Consider the following 16791-nt stretch of genomic DNA (forward strand, 5'->3'; position numbering starts at 1 on the left):
CATCAAAGACCACAAAGGGAACCACTGCCAAACCAGTTGAAACAACCACAAAAGAGGCAACAACAGTTGAAACCATATCAACAAAGCCACCAAAGTTTGAAACTACTGGCCCAACAACAGCTGCCACTTCACCTATTGTTGAAACTACCACTTCAGTACCTGAGGTTTCAACAGAAGGCCCCAAAACAACAGTTGTGACTTCCAAACCAGTTGTGACTTCCAAACCCTCTGTTGTTACCACAACTAGTGGACCATCAAAGACCACAAGGGGAACCACTGCCAAACCAGTTGAAACAACCACAAAAGAGGCAACAACAGTTGAAACCATATCAACAAAGCCACCAAAGTTTGAAACTACTGGCCCAACAATAGCTGCCACTTCACCTATTGTTGAAACTACCACTTCAGTACCTGAGGTTTCAACAGAAGGCCCCAAAACAACAGTTGTGACTTCCAAACCAGTTGTGACTTCCAAACCCTCTGTTGTTACCACAACTAGTGGACCATCAAAGACCACAAAGGGAACCACTGCCAAACCAGTTGAAACAACCACAAAAGAGGCAACAACAGTTGAAACCATATCAACAAAGCCACCAAAGTTTGAAACTACTGGCCCAACAACAGCTGCCACTTCACCTATTGTTGAAACTACCACTTCAGTACCTGAGGTTTCAACAGAAGGCCCCAAAACAACAGTTGTGACTTCCAAACCAGTTGTGACTTCCAAACCCTCTGTTGTTACCACAACTAGTGGACCATCAAAGACCACAAAGGGAACCACTGCCAAACCAGTTGAAACAACCACAAAAGAGGCAACAACAGTTGAAACCATATCAACAAAGCCACCAAAGTTTGAAACTACTGGCCCAACAACAGCTGCCACTTCACCTATTGTTGAAACTACCACTTCAGTACCTGAGGTTTCAACAGAAGGCCCCAAAACAACAGTTGTGACTTCCAAACCCTCTGTTGTTACCACAACTAGTGGACCATCAAAGACCACAAAGGGAACCACTGCCAAACCAGTTGAAACAACCACAAAAGAGGCAACAACAGTTGAAACCATATCAACAAAGCCACCAAAGTTTGAAACTACTGGCCCAACAACAGCTGCCACTTCACCTATTGTTGAAACTACCACTTCAGTACCTGAGGTTTCAACAGAAGGCCCCAAAACAACAGTTGTGACTTCCAAACCAGTTGTGACTTCCAAACCCTCTGTTGTTACCACAACTAGTGGACCATCAAAGACCACAAGGGGAACCACTGCCAAACCAGTTGAAACAACCACAAAAGAGGCAACAACAGTTGAAACCATATCAACAAAGCCACCAAAGTTTGAAACTACTGGCCCAACAATAGCTGCCACTTCACCTATTGTTGAAACTACCACTTCAGTACCTGAGGTTTCAACAGAAGGCCCCAAAACAACAGTTGTGACTTCCAAACCAGTTGTGACTTCCAAACCCTCTGTTGTTACCACAACTAGTGGACCATCAAAGACCACAAAGGGAACCACTGCCAAACCAGTTGAAACAACCACAAAAGAGGCAACAACAGTTGAAACCATATCAACAAAGCCACCAAAGTTTGAAACTACTGGCCCAACAACAGCTGCCACTTCACCTATTGTTGAAACTACCACTTCAGTACCTGAGGTTTCAACAGAAGGCCCCAAAACAACAGTTGTGACTTCCAAACCAGTTGTGACTTCCAAACCCTCTGTTGTTACCACAACTAGTGGACCAACAAAGACCACAAAGGGAACCACTGCCAAACCAGTTGAAACAACCACAAAAGAGGCAACAACAGTTGAAACCATATCAACAAAGCCACCAAAGTTTGAAACTACTCGCCCAATAACAGCTGCCACTTCGCCTATTGTTGAAACTACCACTTCAGTACCTGAGGTTTCAACAGAAGGCCCCAAAACAACAGTTGTGACTTCCAAACCAGTTGTGACTTCCAAACCCTCTGTTGTTACCACAACTAGTGGACCATCAAAGACCACAAAGGGAACCACTGCCAAACCAGTTGAAACAACCACAAAAGAGGCAACAACAGTTGAAACCATATCAACAAAGCCAACAACGTTTGAAACTACTGGTCCAACAACAGCTGCCACTTCACCTATTGTTGAAACTACCACTTCAGTACCTGAGGTTTCAACAGAAGGCCCCAAAACAACAGTTGTGACTTCCAAACCAGTTGTGACTTCCAAACCCTCTGTTGTTACCACAACTAGTGGACCATCAAAGACCACAAAGGGAACCACTGCCAAACCAGTTGAAACAACCACAAAAGAGGCAACAACAGTTGAAACCATATCAACAAAGCCACCAAAGTTTGAAACTACTGGCCCAACAACAGCTGCCACTTCACCTATTGTTGAAACTACCACTTCAGTACCTGAGGTTTCAACAGAAGGCCCCAAAACAACAGTTGTGACTTCCAAACCCTCTGTTGTTATCACAACTAGTGGACCATCAAAGACCACAAAGGGAACCACTGCCAAACCAGTTGAAACCACAAAGGGAACCACATTCAAGCCTTCAACAGGGTCCAGCTTATTAACTATCCCTAGGATCAAATCAAATCACGGGAAGGCTGCATTTACCCACTATGCTTCTGCTAGCTGGAACAAATTGCCTGAAGACCTCAGATCTGCCCCAACCTTACTTACTTTTAAAAATAGACTAAAGACTTTTATGTTTACCGTCGCTTTTAACTGCTGACAGCTACTATGCAAACCCAATGAGTCTGAGCTCTTTCTGCAACTGCTGCGCCTGTTGCTTATTGCACTTTTTATACTCTTTTTCTTAAAGTTTTGTTGTGATGCTTTTAAATCTTTTATTTTCCTGTCAACCATTTTATGTGCTTAATGAATGCACTTTTTATGTGATGCTTTTAAATGTCCATTTTACTCTCTTCTTTTCTTTTATTTTCCTGTCAACCATTTTATGTGAAGCACTTTGAATTGCCTCTGTGTATGAAATGTGCTATACAAATAAACTTGACTTGACTTGACTTGACTTCAACATCTACAGGATTTACCTCTATTGGACCAATTACTGAGACATTACCAGGTACTTCACAGCTGCCCACAACAACTGGAGCACTAATTACAACATCCAGCGTATGTACCTGTAACGTCAATGGAACATCATATCATCCTGGTGAGTGATATACCACTTTCTTATCGAATTCACAAATGTGTGTGTGTGTGTGTGTGTGTGTGTGTGTGTGTGTGAGTTTTGCTTTCTATATTGTCATTCATTGTTTTTGTTCATAGTTTAAGTTTGTAGTTCATGAAATTATTTATATATATATATTTTTTCTGAACCAGTCTTCTTTCAATAGCATGCAGAATATCTTTGAAGAGTGCCTTGATTCAGCTTTTTTTTTATTACAGCATGCAGAATGTCTTGAATATCACAGACATTTTGATATCTCTCTTTAGTGTCTCTTTTTTGTTCATATATTCCACGTCTTTCATTTCCACAGGGGACTTGGTGTATAATGTCACTGATGGTTTAGGGTGGTGTTACAGTGCATATTGTGGAGTGTCTTGCCAAGTGGAGACACAATCCAAGCCATGTTCCACAACACCCTCACCCCCAACACCCTCACCTACAACTACTGTAGACTGCACCCACGTGGATCCACCCAGAAAGGTACAATATAGGCCTAGATCAAATGTGGTTAGCTTCCAAGAAGGCTGTCAATACTTTATTTTCCTTTTATCTATGTAATGTATTTCAACTACCTAGAGTATTTTGTCTGTATAGGAGAAGAGCTTTGTGTAGCTACTGTAGGCCATTTATGCTATGCAGGCTTAAATCACTCAAAGTTTGTATATTTGAACAGTAGTATGTTTGCACATACTACTGTTCAAATATACTCTTGCATTGCCTGCAACCATCTATTAAAGATTCATTTTGTCAAATATTTAACACCTATTCATTTAAATGCTTGTTGACAACCTGCGAAGCCATTTGAACTACATTGTATACCGTAAAACTTCAATTCAAAGCCAAGTCCCAAATTGCCGCAGGTCCCATATAGATGCGGGGTATGGCTACATGTTTTGTTAAATAAACGCCTGGGCTATTAATTTTTTTGCATGGTTGAGTAACTGCTTGTTCATCCTCACCCAGGATGGAGAGTCCTGGCAGGTTAACAACTGCACCACAGCCACGTGCACCAAAGGCCAGGTCATTGAGACGCCTGCTCCCTGTCCCACAGTTCAGCAACCACTCTGTGCTAATGGACGGAAGCTTGTCAAGGTCTTTGATTCGTCTGGATGCTGCTTCCACTATGAATGCGAATGTGAGTTGTTAAATGTAACCTCAGAAGGCAGTTACTGTACTTTTTCCACTTTTGTCTTGGATATTTTGCATTGCCTCAATCACATTACCTACAGTCTGCAACATATTTTACAAAGTTAGCTATACTATAATCTATGGTACGGTGTACACCTTTCGACTATTGTACTATTTATACTACATGAATCTTCTCATCCTACAGGTGTGTGTAGCAGCCCGGGTGGATCACGCTACATGACATTTGATGGAAAATCTTACAGTTTCAAGGAGAACTGCTCTTACTATCTGGTCAAAGAGATCATTCCTAAAAACAACCTCACTATTATAGTGAACAACAATTACTGTGACCCCTCAGACAGCACATTCTGTCCCCAGGCTCTCATTATCGACTACCTGTCTTACACGGTTGTCTTGACTCAGATGAAGACCCTCGGGACATCAGTCAATGTGGTGAGCAGCCATTAAACCTTGTCAACACAAACTTTGTTTTAGTGTCAATATCTCACTACATTATTGATTTGATCAGTGATCGGTGAAAGATTAGTGTGTCAGTATAGGTCTATAGTCTGATTTCATTGTGTTTCAATTAGAGGTGTACAGAGACGTCATTATCTGTATCTGCTCAACCAACAAACTGATCTGTCTCTGTATCTGAGGGCGTGGTTTATACGGAAGCCACAGGCAATCCGGCAAATGTTGTATTTTCTAACCTAATATTTATTATTTCCACATCCTCATGCTGTACTCTCTCTCTCTCTCTCTCTCTCTCTCTCTTTAACTAAACTAGGTTTTATGAACTGTCTAAAGGCTTTTGTCTCGCTATGTTCCCGTATCTGACTCGGTGGGGGCCACTACAGAATAATGATGACTTTTCAATAATGTGTAGTAAATGAAACAACGAGTGAAATCAAAGTCCTACAGTATATTGCAGAACAGAATGAGCCTTTTATCTTGTGGCCATCCACAATGACATAATGTAATGTAATGATATGAATTCATTTGAAGAAACGTAACAACTGATGGACATGTCAAACATGGCCCATGGCATTGGGGTACATCCTTAGTCTCAATATATGGTATAAAATCTAGTTAGACATGCTGCTGGTTTTGGTAGTCCTAATGTGCTGTTTCTCTCCTTACCCTTCAGGTGTATGTGAACCAGTATCCTGCCTACAGCAATTCTGTCCTGCACCTCACGAGCACAGATATGGTGATCACCTTGGAGATACTGGAGATCAAGGTGCAAGTGGTCTACAGGGGTTCCTCCTTCAGCACCGACTTGCCCTATTCTCTCTTCAACAGCAACACTGAAGGACTGTGTGGTGAGTTATAATTAAGTTACCCAAACAAAGCATATACAAGAAGAACAGAATTTGCCCAAGAATGGACCCTTGCGGCACACTAAACGTGATTGAGGACTGTGAAGACACATAGCCATGAATGGACTCAAATTTCCTGGACATCAAATAGTAAGAGAGCCAGTCTATGGTGGATGCTGAAATGGCTGCCCTAGCTTCGAGTTGCTCATCTCTCCTCTCAATCTCCCTTCCCAGGAACCTGTGACAACTCCCAGGCCAACGACTGCCGTTCTCCCAACGGCCAGATCGAGGAGTGCCCAGTCTCTGCAGGCGAGTGGCAGGTCCCAGGCACTCCCTGTGTCACCCCCACAGTCCCACCCACCAAACCACCTTCCTCCACCACTGCCAGTGCCTCCTCGGCACCCCCCATATCGACACCAGCGCCCTGCAAACTCTGTGATATCCTAACTAGCAGGTGAGGAGAACCAGCACAATATAGAGGGCTTTCGCCAGACCTACTCACCACATTATATTGCTTCATGGAGAAGTTCACCCAAAAATGAGTTTCAGAGCAATACGCTGTTCCAGAATTCTCCTAAACAAGTGGTCCCAAAAGATTTTAAAGTCCTGTACGCCCTCAAACATTCAACCTCTTGGTGGCTGTATTTCCAGAGGGCACTACATATTTTGTTTTTCTTGGCCTACCCCTGATGTGCGAGTACCCCTGGGTGTACACGTACCCCACTTTGAGAATGTGCCCTAAACAATTGAAGTGGATGGTGAAGTCTTCAGAAGCCCTGAGATTCCAAATTGACTTGAAAATTTACACCGTTTTTAGCTGGAATATTGTAGCAGACTACAATATCCGCATCTTACTGTACCTTCTTAGAGCACATGGCTACAGTGAAGTTTGCAGGGTGTAAATTATGTACTTTCAAGTCAACTTGGCATCTCAGGGCTTCTGGTAACTTGGATTACGCCAGATGAGTACCATGGAGTTTTTTTTTTTAAATGTTTGAAAGTTGGTCACCATCCATTTCAGTTTAGGAGAATTCTGCAACAGTGCTTTGCTCTGAAACTCCAAAAATATTTTGTGGACCAAAAAACTTCACCCTCCTCCTTCCATGGGGGTGTGTAGATCATGACTGAATTAGCATTTTTGGGTGACCTTATCCTTTATGGCTCAGAGATAATGCCAACCCAAGACCAATCATAACAACCATTCACAGAGACCATTCAAAAGCAGTTAAAATCGTTTGGAAAATGAAATTTGGATACTGTCACTGACCATGCTAATACATTCTGTCCTGGTTTGTTTGCGCCCTCTAGTGTTTTCGAGCAGTGCCACGCATTTGTGCCGCCGGCAGCATTCGTGACGGCCTGCAAAGACAGCTGCACCTGCTCCAGCCTGGAGGCCTACGCCACGGAGTGCTCCAGTGCAGGAGTCTGTATCGACTGGAGGAACGCCACCAACGGGCAGTGTGGTGAGACTTCCACTCTTTTTAATCATATTAATCGATCTTTTCAATCCCCTCTTTTCATATTTTTTCATGTACAACTAGCAGAATTTGTTTGAAATTGGTGCAGCATTGACCAAGCTCGCGGCCACTTGCCTCGGCAGCCTGCACGTACAGTACGTCCACAAAACAAGATTATTTTTGCAATGGTCACAGGCTCAGGCTTTAAAAAATACCGAAATTCTCCTTTAAGTCGATACCATTGATACAACGCCCAGTTGTTTCCTGGAGTTCTGAAAATTGTGTATAGCCTAATAATAATAATGCATGAATATATAATATCCGGGCAGAATGTTTTTTTAAACATAATTTCCATCCTACAGAGCACAAGTGTCCAAGCAACAAGGTGTATATGGCCTGTGGTCCAGCTGTACAGCCTACATGCAATGACAGGTAGGCCTGATCCACTGATGTCATGTTTTTACCCGCGTCTGTCTGCATGTTCATACATCCGTCCATCTATAAGCAAGATATCTCCAAAAGCTGTTACATTTGCATATGTTGACTGGCCAACAGGGGGTGTGGTGGTGGGCGTGGTCTATCACCAAACGGTGCATAATCGTACCACAGGAATGAGTCCAAAATACCTTAATGTTAGCACTTACAGTTCCTACCTGTAAGTCAATGGGATTTGTGTATGGGGATTTTGGTTAAATGCTTGAAATGAGGTCTGTGGTTAACAAAAGTTTATGAAACAGAGAACTTTGTTTTCAGCAAGATAATCTTCACAAATGAGGACCACTTTGACGATTTTCAAATGGCGAATGCGTTTTCCAGCGATTTTCAGAAAACACTTCAAAAGTCATAGAAGTGGTCCTCAATTGAGAAGATTATCTTGCTGAACACAAAGTCAACTGTTGCATAAACTTAAGCGTTCAACTGCCGTCTAGTTTTATGTGATAAGGCTGGTTTCACACCGGCGACCCAAGCCTTGCCTATGCCTTGCCTTTACCCACGCTTTTTAATAGGCGTCCGTTTTAGTCAACGAGGCTGTGTACACCGGACGCCTGAGCGTGAACCCTGTGTACCCACGCCTTGCCTGTGCCTTGCCGATTTTATCGAATAGGCGAGAGTTCTATTTTCACGCCGACAAGGCGCGTGCAGGCAGGCTTTTCTGTCAAGCCATGAAAGAAAAACGCGACAATATCCGTGGGAACTGGCAAAGTCAACTGAATTTCAAAATAAAATGGAGTTTCTACAACAGTATTGAGCAGAGAGAGAGAGCGAGAGAGAGATTGACGGGTGGCTATCACGTGGGGCTTTCTCCCTGTCGGCAAACAAATCTTCATGAGAGAGAATAGCGACCGAAGAAGCAAGATGGACAATGTTGTTGTGCCAGCATATTCTTGCAAGATCACCTCTCTAAAATGTCCGACTATAGTCAGACCTGGTTATACATATCCAGCATCAATAGAACATTAAATATATCAGATTTATTTTACCTAGAGGCTACCCATGACAATTCTGGACAACACGTGAAAAAATAGAGAGAGAGGAGAGGCGCTTGTGACTCGGCTCCAGGTTCGGCGTGCAAAAGGCGTGCGGTGTGATCGCAAAAGCGTGTAACAGGTTCACGCCCAGCTCGGCGTAGGCGTGGGTTGAGGCAAGGCAAGGCGTGGGTCGTCGGTGTGAAACCAGCCTAAGGCCCCCAAAATCTTAAAAAAGAAAAATCTACTTTTACTAATCTCATTTGCAATTTCCACATCAGGTACAACAAGAAGTTTGAGGCAGGGAAGCAGCCATCTACTAACAGCTCCAACACCCAGGAGGGCTGCTTCTGCCCCCCTGACACCACTCTGTTCAACACCGTCTATGACATGTGTGTGGTCTCCTGCGGTAAGGCCTGCCTCACACACGCTGCTCTGCATTGGCTCAAGGGAACATAGTCAGTGGTGGATGAAGTACTGTACCTGAAAAACTTAAGTAGGCTACTGTAACAAAGTTCACCAGCATTTGCTCTGTCTAAACGGCACATCTATCTATAAAGACTTTCTTCTGTTTGGATTTCAGACTGCGTTGGACCTGATGGTAAACCTAAGCAGGTGAGAACTCTACTTAAAACATGAGTTCATACAACAGATCGTGATCTTTGTGATCTTTGTTTCTGAGCAGTTTCCTTCTGCTCTTCCTTCCACCAGCCTGGTGACAAGTGGGTCAGTGGCTGCAATCAGTGCATGTGTGACCAGGACTCCATGAGCATCCAGTGCCAGCATATCCCATGCACACCCAGCCTCAACTGCACCAAGCCTGGCCAGCACCTGGTCAACAAGACAGAGGACTGCTGCCCTGTCTGTGGTGAGTAACACAGCGTCTGGGTAGTGTAGAGGTAAAAGCACTCTCCTATCACCGCGGAGACCCGGGTTCAATTCCCGGCGGCGGTACTTCCGGCTTGGCCAGACGCACCTCCAAGCACAAATTGCCGTCTCTGCGCTTGGGAAGGGAAGCCGATGGGGTATGAGTCCTGGTCTGGTCGCTGCACTAGCGCTGGCTCGGAGGGGAGGGGAGCTGGGGGGATTAATGTGACCCTCCCACACGCTACGTCCTGCCGGTGAAACTCCTCGCTGTCAGGGTGAAAGGAAGTGGCTGGCGACTGCACATGTATCGGAGGAAGCATGTGCTAGCCTACACCTCTCCCCATATCGGCAGGTAGAGGGGGTGGAGCAAAGACTGAGAGAGCAGGGGTGATTTGCCCAAGTACAATTTGGGAGAAAATGGGAGAAAAAGCCAAGGGGGGGACTCTAGGACCCTGAAGACACATTAAATTTGCTGTAACTTCACTGCATGTTTACTCTGTAGTATGTAGTATGTCCCTATATACACTTGGTAATTTACAGTAGAGGTGAATGACTAGAAAACTACAGCTACAGATGGAAAATGTGCCTCTATATACACATTATTAACGTGAGGCTCAGGGCTATTTATTTAACAGGCTTAAAAATCCATGTGCACACAACTGGTGTAAAAGTGTATAGCTATAAGCTAATGAGCTACACGACAGTGACATTCTTGATACTCATCCCGTCATTTTGCCCTCAACAGAGTGCGATGTCAATCTGTGTCCCACTGACACAATCACCTGCCAACCAGGGTTCCAGCTCAACATCACCAGGACCAGTGGCAGCTGCTGCGCTTCCTACCAGTGCGGTATGTGACTCCATTGTCGATGTCGATGTCCCTGATGTCGATCGATATATATATATATATATATATATATATAATCAGGAAGGCACAAAATCATAGCAGAGCACTCTCATCCGGCACATCACCTCTTTAACCTCCTCCCATCAGGCAGGAGATACAGGAGCATGAAGTCTCAAAACATCTCGCTTCAGAGGTAGCACCTACCTCCAAGCCATAAGGCATCTGAATTTGTACTGAATCATTATTATGTATTACCTCTATAGCACTTTACACTGGATACGATGCTGCTGGGTACTGCCTAAACTTTCTGGGTTTGATGTTTTTTCTTTACGTATTTGTGTGCTGCTGCATTGTCTTGTCTTTGTCTGATAGTGAACCAAGACAAATTCCTATCAACTATGTTGACATGGCAATACATTTATTGAATCTAGAATCTTGCATTAATGTTTCCAGACACAAGAGGGCACTAGTGTTGTGTCTTTAAAACATTCTTCAGGAACAACAGTCACGATCAGTGTATGAATTCCCCTGACCTGGTTTCTGTTTGTCTCTCCAGTTCCTAAAGCGGTGTGCGTCTACAACAACACTGAGTACCAGGTAAGAACACAGTCAATATCCCTTAATTAATTAATTAATTAATTAATAACCAGCAATCTAAATGAAGAATATTGTATTGAGCAGCAAGTTTGATCAGGCTGCATTTGTATTCCCAGCCCGGCTCTAAGATCCCACCATCAGGACCTGAGTCCTGTGAAGTCTGTGACTGCAGCAGCTCTGTGGACAGCAAGACCAAGCTGCACACCATCTCCTGCACACCTGTGGTCTGCAACAAAGACTGCTCAGAGGTACACACACACACACACAAACAAACACACACACACACACACACACACACACACACACACACACACACCTGCACACGTGCTGTCTGCAACAAAGCCTGCTCAGAGGGACAGCATGCTCCCTCATGTACCGACAAACATACTGTACAGACTGCATTTTACGTTTCATACTCTTACCCAAGTGCAATCATCATCTTCATCATCATCATCATCATCATCATAACTAAAAGGGAGCAAGACGTGGGCTGCGATTTTCTTTGTCCCGGAAGTGGTGTCACCCAACTGGAAGTGATGTCATCAGTGATGTCACTTGAGCAATTGTACATTCTGAGATCACTGATGATGTCATAGGCATTGTGACATCATCACTGATGTCATAAGAGCAAGAGCAGAGGAGAGAGACATTTTGAGGATGCCCATGAGTACCCACAATTCTATGCGCACGAATGAAAGATTGCTGCCTGCTGGCCAGTTCTGTGGCACATGTGTTCAGAGGTCTCACCTCATCTGCCTTGTCTCCTCGTCCTGTAGGGTTATGAGTACCAGCCTATCCCTGGCCAGTGCTGTGGGAAATGTGTTCAGAAGATGTGTGTTGTCAACCTGCCAGACAACACGACCACCACCATCCAGGTGAGTGTCTGTGTGACGGAACAGCAGATCTCAGAGAAAGCCTTCAGACATCATACAATGCCAAGCGTAACAGGCATGACATTTTATGATGCATATAAATGACATCAAATGTTACATATTCACCACTTCCAATTATTTCTGTGTTTGATGTCATTTTGATGCTGGACAGCAGAGACAGAGAGAGAGAGTGATGTCATTTAGTAGCAAAGTAATCAATGCACTTTGTTGCATAGCTATTTCTTGTTGTTTTGGGGTATGTGTAGTAGTGCTAGGTTAAAAAATATATATTGATACAAATCAATATATAAATCGATATATAAATGATAGATACATCTGAAGGAACTGATATCAATTCATAAGTCGCAATATCGATCTTTTAATATAATGCCTTTTCCCGCTTGAAGCTTTAACCCTGTTAGACTCGCGTGGTTTGGTTCTTAGCGCAACGAGAGCTCATAAACATCTGTAAACATTCATATTTTTAATCATGCTAATGCATCAGGTTAGAGGGCTCCTTGTACAATCTACATCATTAGTTCTTTCAGAATCTCTTTCATATCCAAGCAACATTGGTATTGTAACTGAAATATCGATATTGAATCCACTACTGAAGAATGCCTTCAGTAGACACAGATTGACATCGCACTTATTTAAAACAGAAATAATGTTTCATGCTTGTTAATTTGAGTATATATTCTGTGTGTTTTTTTTTTTTATATATGCATTGCTTTGCTGCTTGTTTTTTAAATTATTTTTTTGTAAAGCACCTTGAATTGCCTTTGTGTATGAAAAGTGCTATATAAATAAATTTGACTTGACTTGACTTGACTATTGAATCAGTGGCGTATGTTTAAAATTTAGTTTATGTTTCTCAGATACTCAGGGTGCCTGGTCACGCACTGTGTGAGCGAGCGAGGCCCAGGACCTCCGTCATCCCTCTCTCTCCCACTATCTAATAAAGCCATTATGTGTTCCTCCTCTAACCGCATGGTGGTACAGGTGAACACGACTTGGTCGCCCCCTGATGACAAGTGTGTGAAATACACCTGTGAGAAGATTAATGGACAGCTCATTACCAAGGAGACCAAGACCACCTGTCCTCCCTTCAACCCACTGGTCTGTGAACCTGTGAGTTCTTCTGCCTTCACCCACGCTAACAAACAATCCACAGCTCATAACCTGGACCTTCTGGACTGCATACTGATATGTCTAACATGCAATCTGAAATCTGCCTTTGTTTTTCCAGGGCACAGTGACTACTGATTCTAGTGGATGCTGCAAGAGCTGTAAGTTAAAGAGTGTAGTGAAGAGATTTGTATACTACAGTGGCCTACTGTAGGTCAACGCACTGCAAACAATGCTGATTCATTTTGCACCTGATCTCACATATATCCGAAAACAAGTTTTGCAGACTTTGACAGTGATGTCATTCATGCACAAATGGCATCACTGGTCCACAACTTCACTCAAATCAACTCTCAATAACTGTCAAATTAAATGAATGTCTGCAAAACTGCTTACAGTTTTTGGATATGTGCAAAAATAAATCAGCATTGTTTTTCGGTGGAAGTTCTCCGAAAACATGCAAATAGACAAAACACAAGCAAATCAATTCCATCAATCTGTCAACATGTGCTGCAAATACAACTGCAATACAGAAATATTGCATACACACAACACATTAAGTCTACTTGGTTGTGTTGTGTGTATTTGCAGCGCCTGTGTTGTAAAAATGTATAGTGTTTTCTTAATTTGCTGGTGTTCTGTATAGTTGCACAGTACGTTGACCTCTCTAGGCCACCGTAGTGAACAGATACAACTGTATACGTTGGAAAGATGTAATTTTGCCCACAAAGTTGTCTGTCACCACGTCATCTAGTGAAGCCTAACGCTGGGTGTATGTATGTTCCAGGTACGGTGCGTAGCATCTGCGAGGTCCATACCAACGAGACGGTCATCGAGGTGGACGACTGTAGGAGCCTGTCGCCTGTCAACATCTCCTCCTGCGCCGGACACTGTGGAAGCTCCTCCATGTGAGTCGGCCATCTTTATAGCACTACTCAGTCAGAACGATGCTTTGCCAGGGCTACCAGTGCACCTTTCTGCAACTCAGTGTCTTAAACACTCCCCACTCTCACACACACACACACACACACACACACACACACACACACACACACACACACACACACACACCCCGCTCTCACACACACTTTGTGTTCCGGGGGCACCTTCTAATTCAGGACCGATTCAAGTCCGAGACGAGACCCAGACCGCCAAAAATCGATCTCGAGACCGGACTCGAGACTGAGACCGGACTGGAGTACTACAGCCCTGCGGGGCAGCATTGAGAGATAAATGGGACTGATGCAAGGGTAGAACTACATGGACCCTCCATGAGCTCCATCCTGATTCCAGTGGGAAGAGATCCACTGCTACTATTACTATTATTAGTCATGTTTTTATTACAGTTGTAACCCTCGACTATTAATATTATAGTTCATTATTACTGTCTCTCTCTCTCTCTCAACCCAACCACTCATGGCAGATGAACGCCCACCAAGAGCCAGGTCAGCTCAAGGTTTTCTTCCCCGTTAAAGGGGTCTTTTCCTTGCTGCCACCAAGCGCTGCTCTTGTTGGCTAACTGTTTCAATTGTCACATGACCTCACAGTATAATCGCCAGTGCACGTGAGAATTGTTTCCATTGTTGGGTCTAAAAAAGAGCCTGGTCTTCTTACCTGCTCTATTTGTAAAGCACTTTGAGATAACTCTTGTGCTATATGAATGATTATAAAACGGCTCTCTCAAATCAAGCAATCTGATTGGTTCACAGCCATTGTATAATTCCAGTAACCGAGTTCAATAACACATGGCCATGGGTTATTGGTTGCCATGGCAACTCTCTTACTAAGAGAGTAATAATAAGGCTTACCTCAAATGACAACGTAGAAAAAAAAATGGCGGAGACAGCTGTCAGATCCTTGTGAATCGATCTTCGCTTATAACTTTACTAATACTTCGCAGAAAATGATGTTTTGTACAAGAATAGATGCGGGCTAATGTCTTCTTTGCAAAAGAAAGGCTGTTAACCCCGCATTTAACCCCGCATTTAACCCGGTAACGTTAGTTGGTGTCGGGCTTTGCAGAAAGCATTCAGCTTCTCAGCAAGCGCTGAGAATGCAACGCTGCGCTCGAGCTGCCTGTCGGGGTTTCCAGAAAGCTCTCAGCTACTCAGCAAGCGCCAGGATTGGCCAATGTCAACTTCAGTCTCCAGAACGATCCAATCAAATCACCCGCATGTTCTTGCGGTCCCGCCTTACAGTAGTGTTTCAACTGACTATCAGAATGACATGCCAGTCGGAGTCGGACTTATAGTATTATTATTATTATTATATTATCATACTTGGAAACCGTTTTATAAAAGCAATATAGCACTCGAGCTGTGTGTGTTGTGGAATATATCCCCCTGCTCAGCAGTTATCCCACTCGGCCTGCGGCCTCGTGGGATAACAGCTGATCAGGGGGATATATTTGGCACAACACACTGGCTCTCATGCTATATTGCTTAAATATACAATTGATTCATTGATTGATTGATTGATTGATTGATTGATGGATGACTGGTGGGGGACAACATTTTTACAACACGTTTACTATTTGCTTGTCTTTGCTTCATGTGTGTGTGTGTGTGTGTGTGTGTGTGTGTGTGTGTGTGTGTGTGTGTGTTGTGAGCAGGTACTCTGCAGCAGCCAGCAAGGTGATGCACGAGTGTGAGTGTTGCAGGGAGACGAGCACCAAGACGGGGGAGGTGGAGCTGACGTGTCGCGACGGCTCCAAGGTCAAACACACCTACACCACGGTGGTGGCCTGCAGCTGCAGCGTGAGCCAGTGTGTGCCCGGCGGGTCCGGGGTCACGGACGGCGCGGGCCGCAGACGCAGGAGACGTTGAGACGAGAGCACACGTGACCGATGAATGTTTCCAGTGGATTGGAGCCAGATGCCTTACAGATGCTACACAATAGCGTCAGCTTTCATCATTGTACCCAATGACTTGTGCAGCACTTTTTCCAATGTCACAGAATATAATTGTCGTGTAAATGTATTGTAGTTTAGCATAATTATCATAGTAGTCTATATTAATAAAATGAATTCCTGCAAAATGAACACTTGTATCTCTACATTCTATGTGGCCCTTGTACATATTAGCAAAGCACAAATATTCAGCAACATGGAGGATCAGTTTGGTTACAGGGTAACCTTGGTTCTGTGAGTGAAGAGACTGTCTCTCCACAGTTACATACCATAATGTACGGGACTGACCCCACTGGGGCAGTTGATGTGGATACTTTAAGACATTGGTCCCCAAACTGCGGACCACCAGTGGTCTGTGGGGCTCCGCCTGGTGGTCACCTGAGCATTGCAAAATAAAAAAATAAAAGATAAATACAGACAGCCGTTTTTACATATACGTACACATTCACCCTGAGTAGTAGACTTGGGTTGATTTTCGGAAATATCGCAATTTCTGGGAAATCACGATTTGGACATTTCAGAGGCTGAATTTTCTGGTATGAAACTAGAAGACCTAAGGCATCGATTGGTACCAACCATGTCATGCTAGCTTGTCAGGAAGGTAGCTAAATAACGCTCCAAAGTTAGGCTAAATTTTGGTGAGGGAAAAAACATTTTCAAATGGCTCCTCTTTCACAGCCTATTGAGCCAAATGTTGGCAGGTGTGTGTGTGTGTTCATTTTGAACCAGTAGCAGCTTGTTATTTAGCCTTTCTGATAATATTCCATGGTTTAAAGAAATGGCTGGTATCCGAAATAGTCCCTGTGAAATGTGGGTTTTTGAGGAGCGCCCTGTGCACATTCACACACACATTCACACCTGGAAGCTGACCAGTACAACCACAGCCTGATCTGCTCCACTGGACCGGTTGGGGTTAAGGTTGCTCAAGGGCACCGTGGGGGTGGTAATGAGGGAGGGATTCATGAAAATAAGATCTTGTAGCTTTTACACTAACATTTATAAAGT

At 43.8% G+C, this 16791-nt stretch overlaps 1 protein-coding gene across 1 annotated transcript; it reads left to right on the top strand.

The window, feature by feature from the left end:
* The first annotated feature begins 3048 nt into the window (after nucleotides 1-3048).
* Nucleotides 3049-15766, top strand: LOC310770917 (intestinal mucin-like protein). Its single transcript, XM_083663613.1, has 19 exons — nucleotides 3049-3176; nucleotides 3505-3674; nucleotides 4158-4329; nucleotides 4528-4775; nucleotides 5473-5647; nucleotides 5879-6098; nucleotides 6953-7107; nucleotides 7464-7533; nucleotides 8849-8976; nucleotides 9151-9182; nucleotides 9279-9435; nucleotides 10180-10284; nucleotides 10838-10878; nucleotides 10995-11126; nucleotides 11655-11753; nucleotides 12753-12881; nucleotides 13000-13039; nucleotides 13666-13786; nucleotides 15490-15766. The coding sequence occupies exons 4-19, from the start codon at nucleotides 4560-4562 to the stop codon at nucleotides 15701-15703; spliced, it is 2034 nt and encodes a 677-aa protein (XP_083519739.1). The 5' UTR covers nucleotides 3049-3176; nucleotides 3505-3674; nucleotides 4158-4329; nucleotides 4528-4559; the 3' UTR covers nucleotides 15704-15766.
* Nucleotides 15767-16791: the final 1025 nt, after the last annotated feature.

Source organism: Poromitra crassiceps (assembly GCF_964638095.1).
Source record: "Poromitra crassiceps genome assembly, contig: HAP1_SCAFFOLD_258, whole genome shotgun sequence".
Taxonomy (NCBI): domain Eukaryota; kingdom Metazoa; phylum Chordata; class Actinopteri; order Beryciformes; family Melamphaidae; genus Poromitra; species Poromitra crassiceps.

Coding starts and splice junctions, on each gene's coding strand:
- LOC310770917 (XM_083663613.1), top strand. CDS start 4,560: ATGACATTTGATGGAAAATCTTACAGTTTCAAGGAGAACTGCTCTTAC. Junction 7,108..7,463: donor CGCCACCAACGGGCAGTGTG/GTGAGACTTCCA, acceptor TCCATCCTACAG/AGCACAAGTGTCCAAGCAAC. Junction 11,754..12,752: donor ACACGACCACCACCATCCAG/GTGAGTGTCTGT, acceptor ATGGTGGTACAG/GTGAACACGACTTGGTCGCC.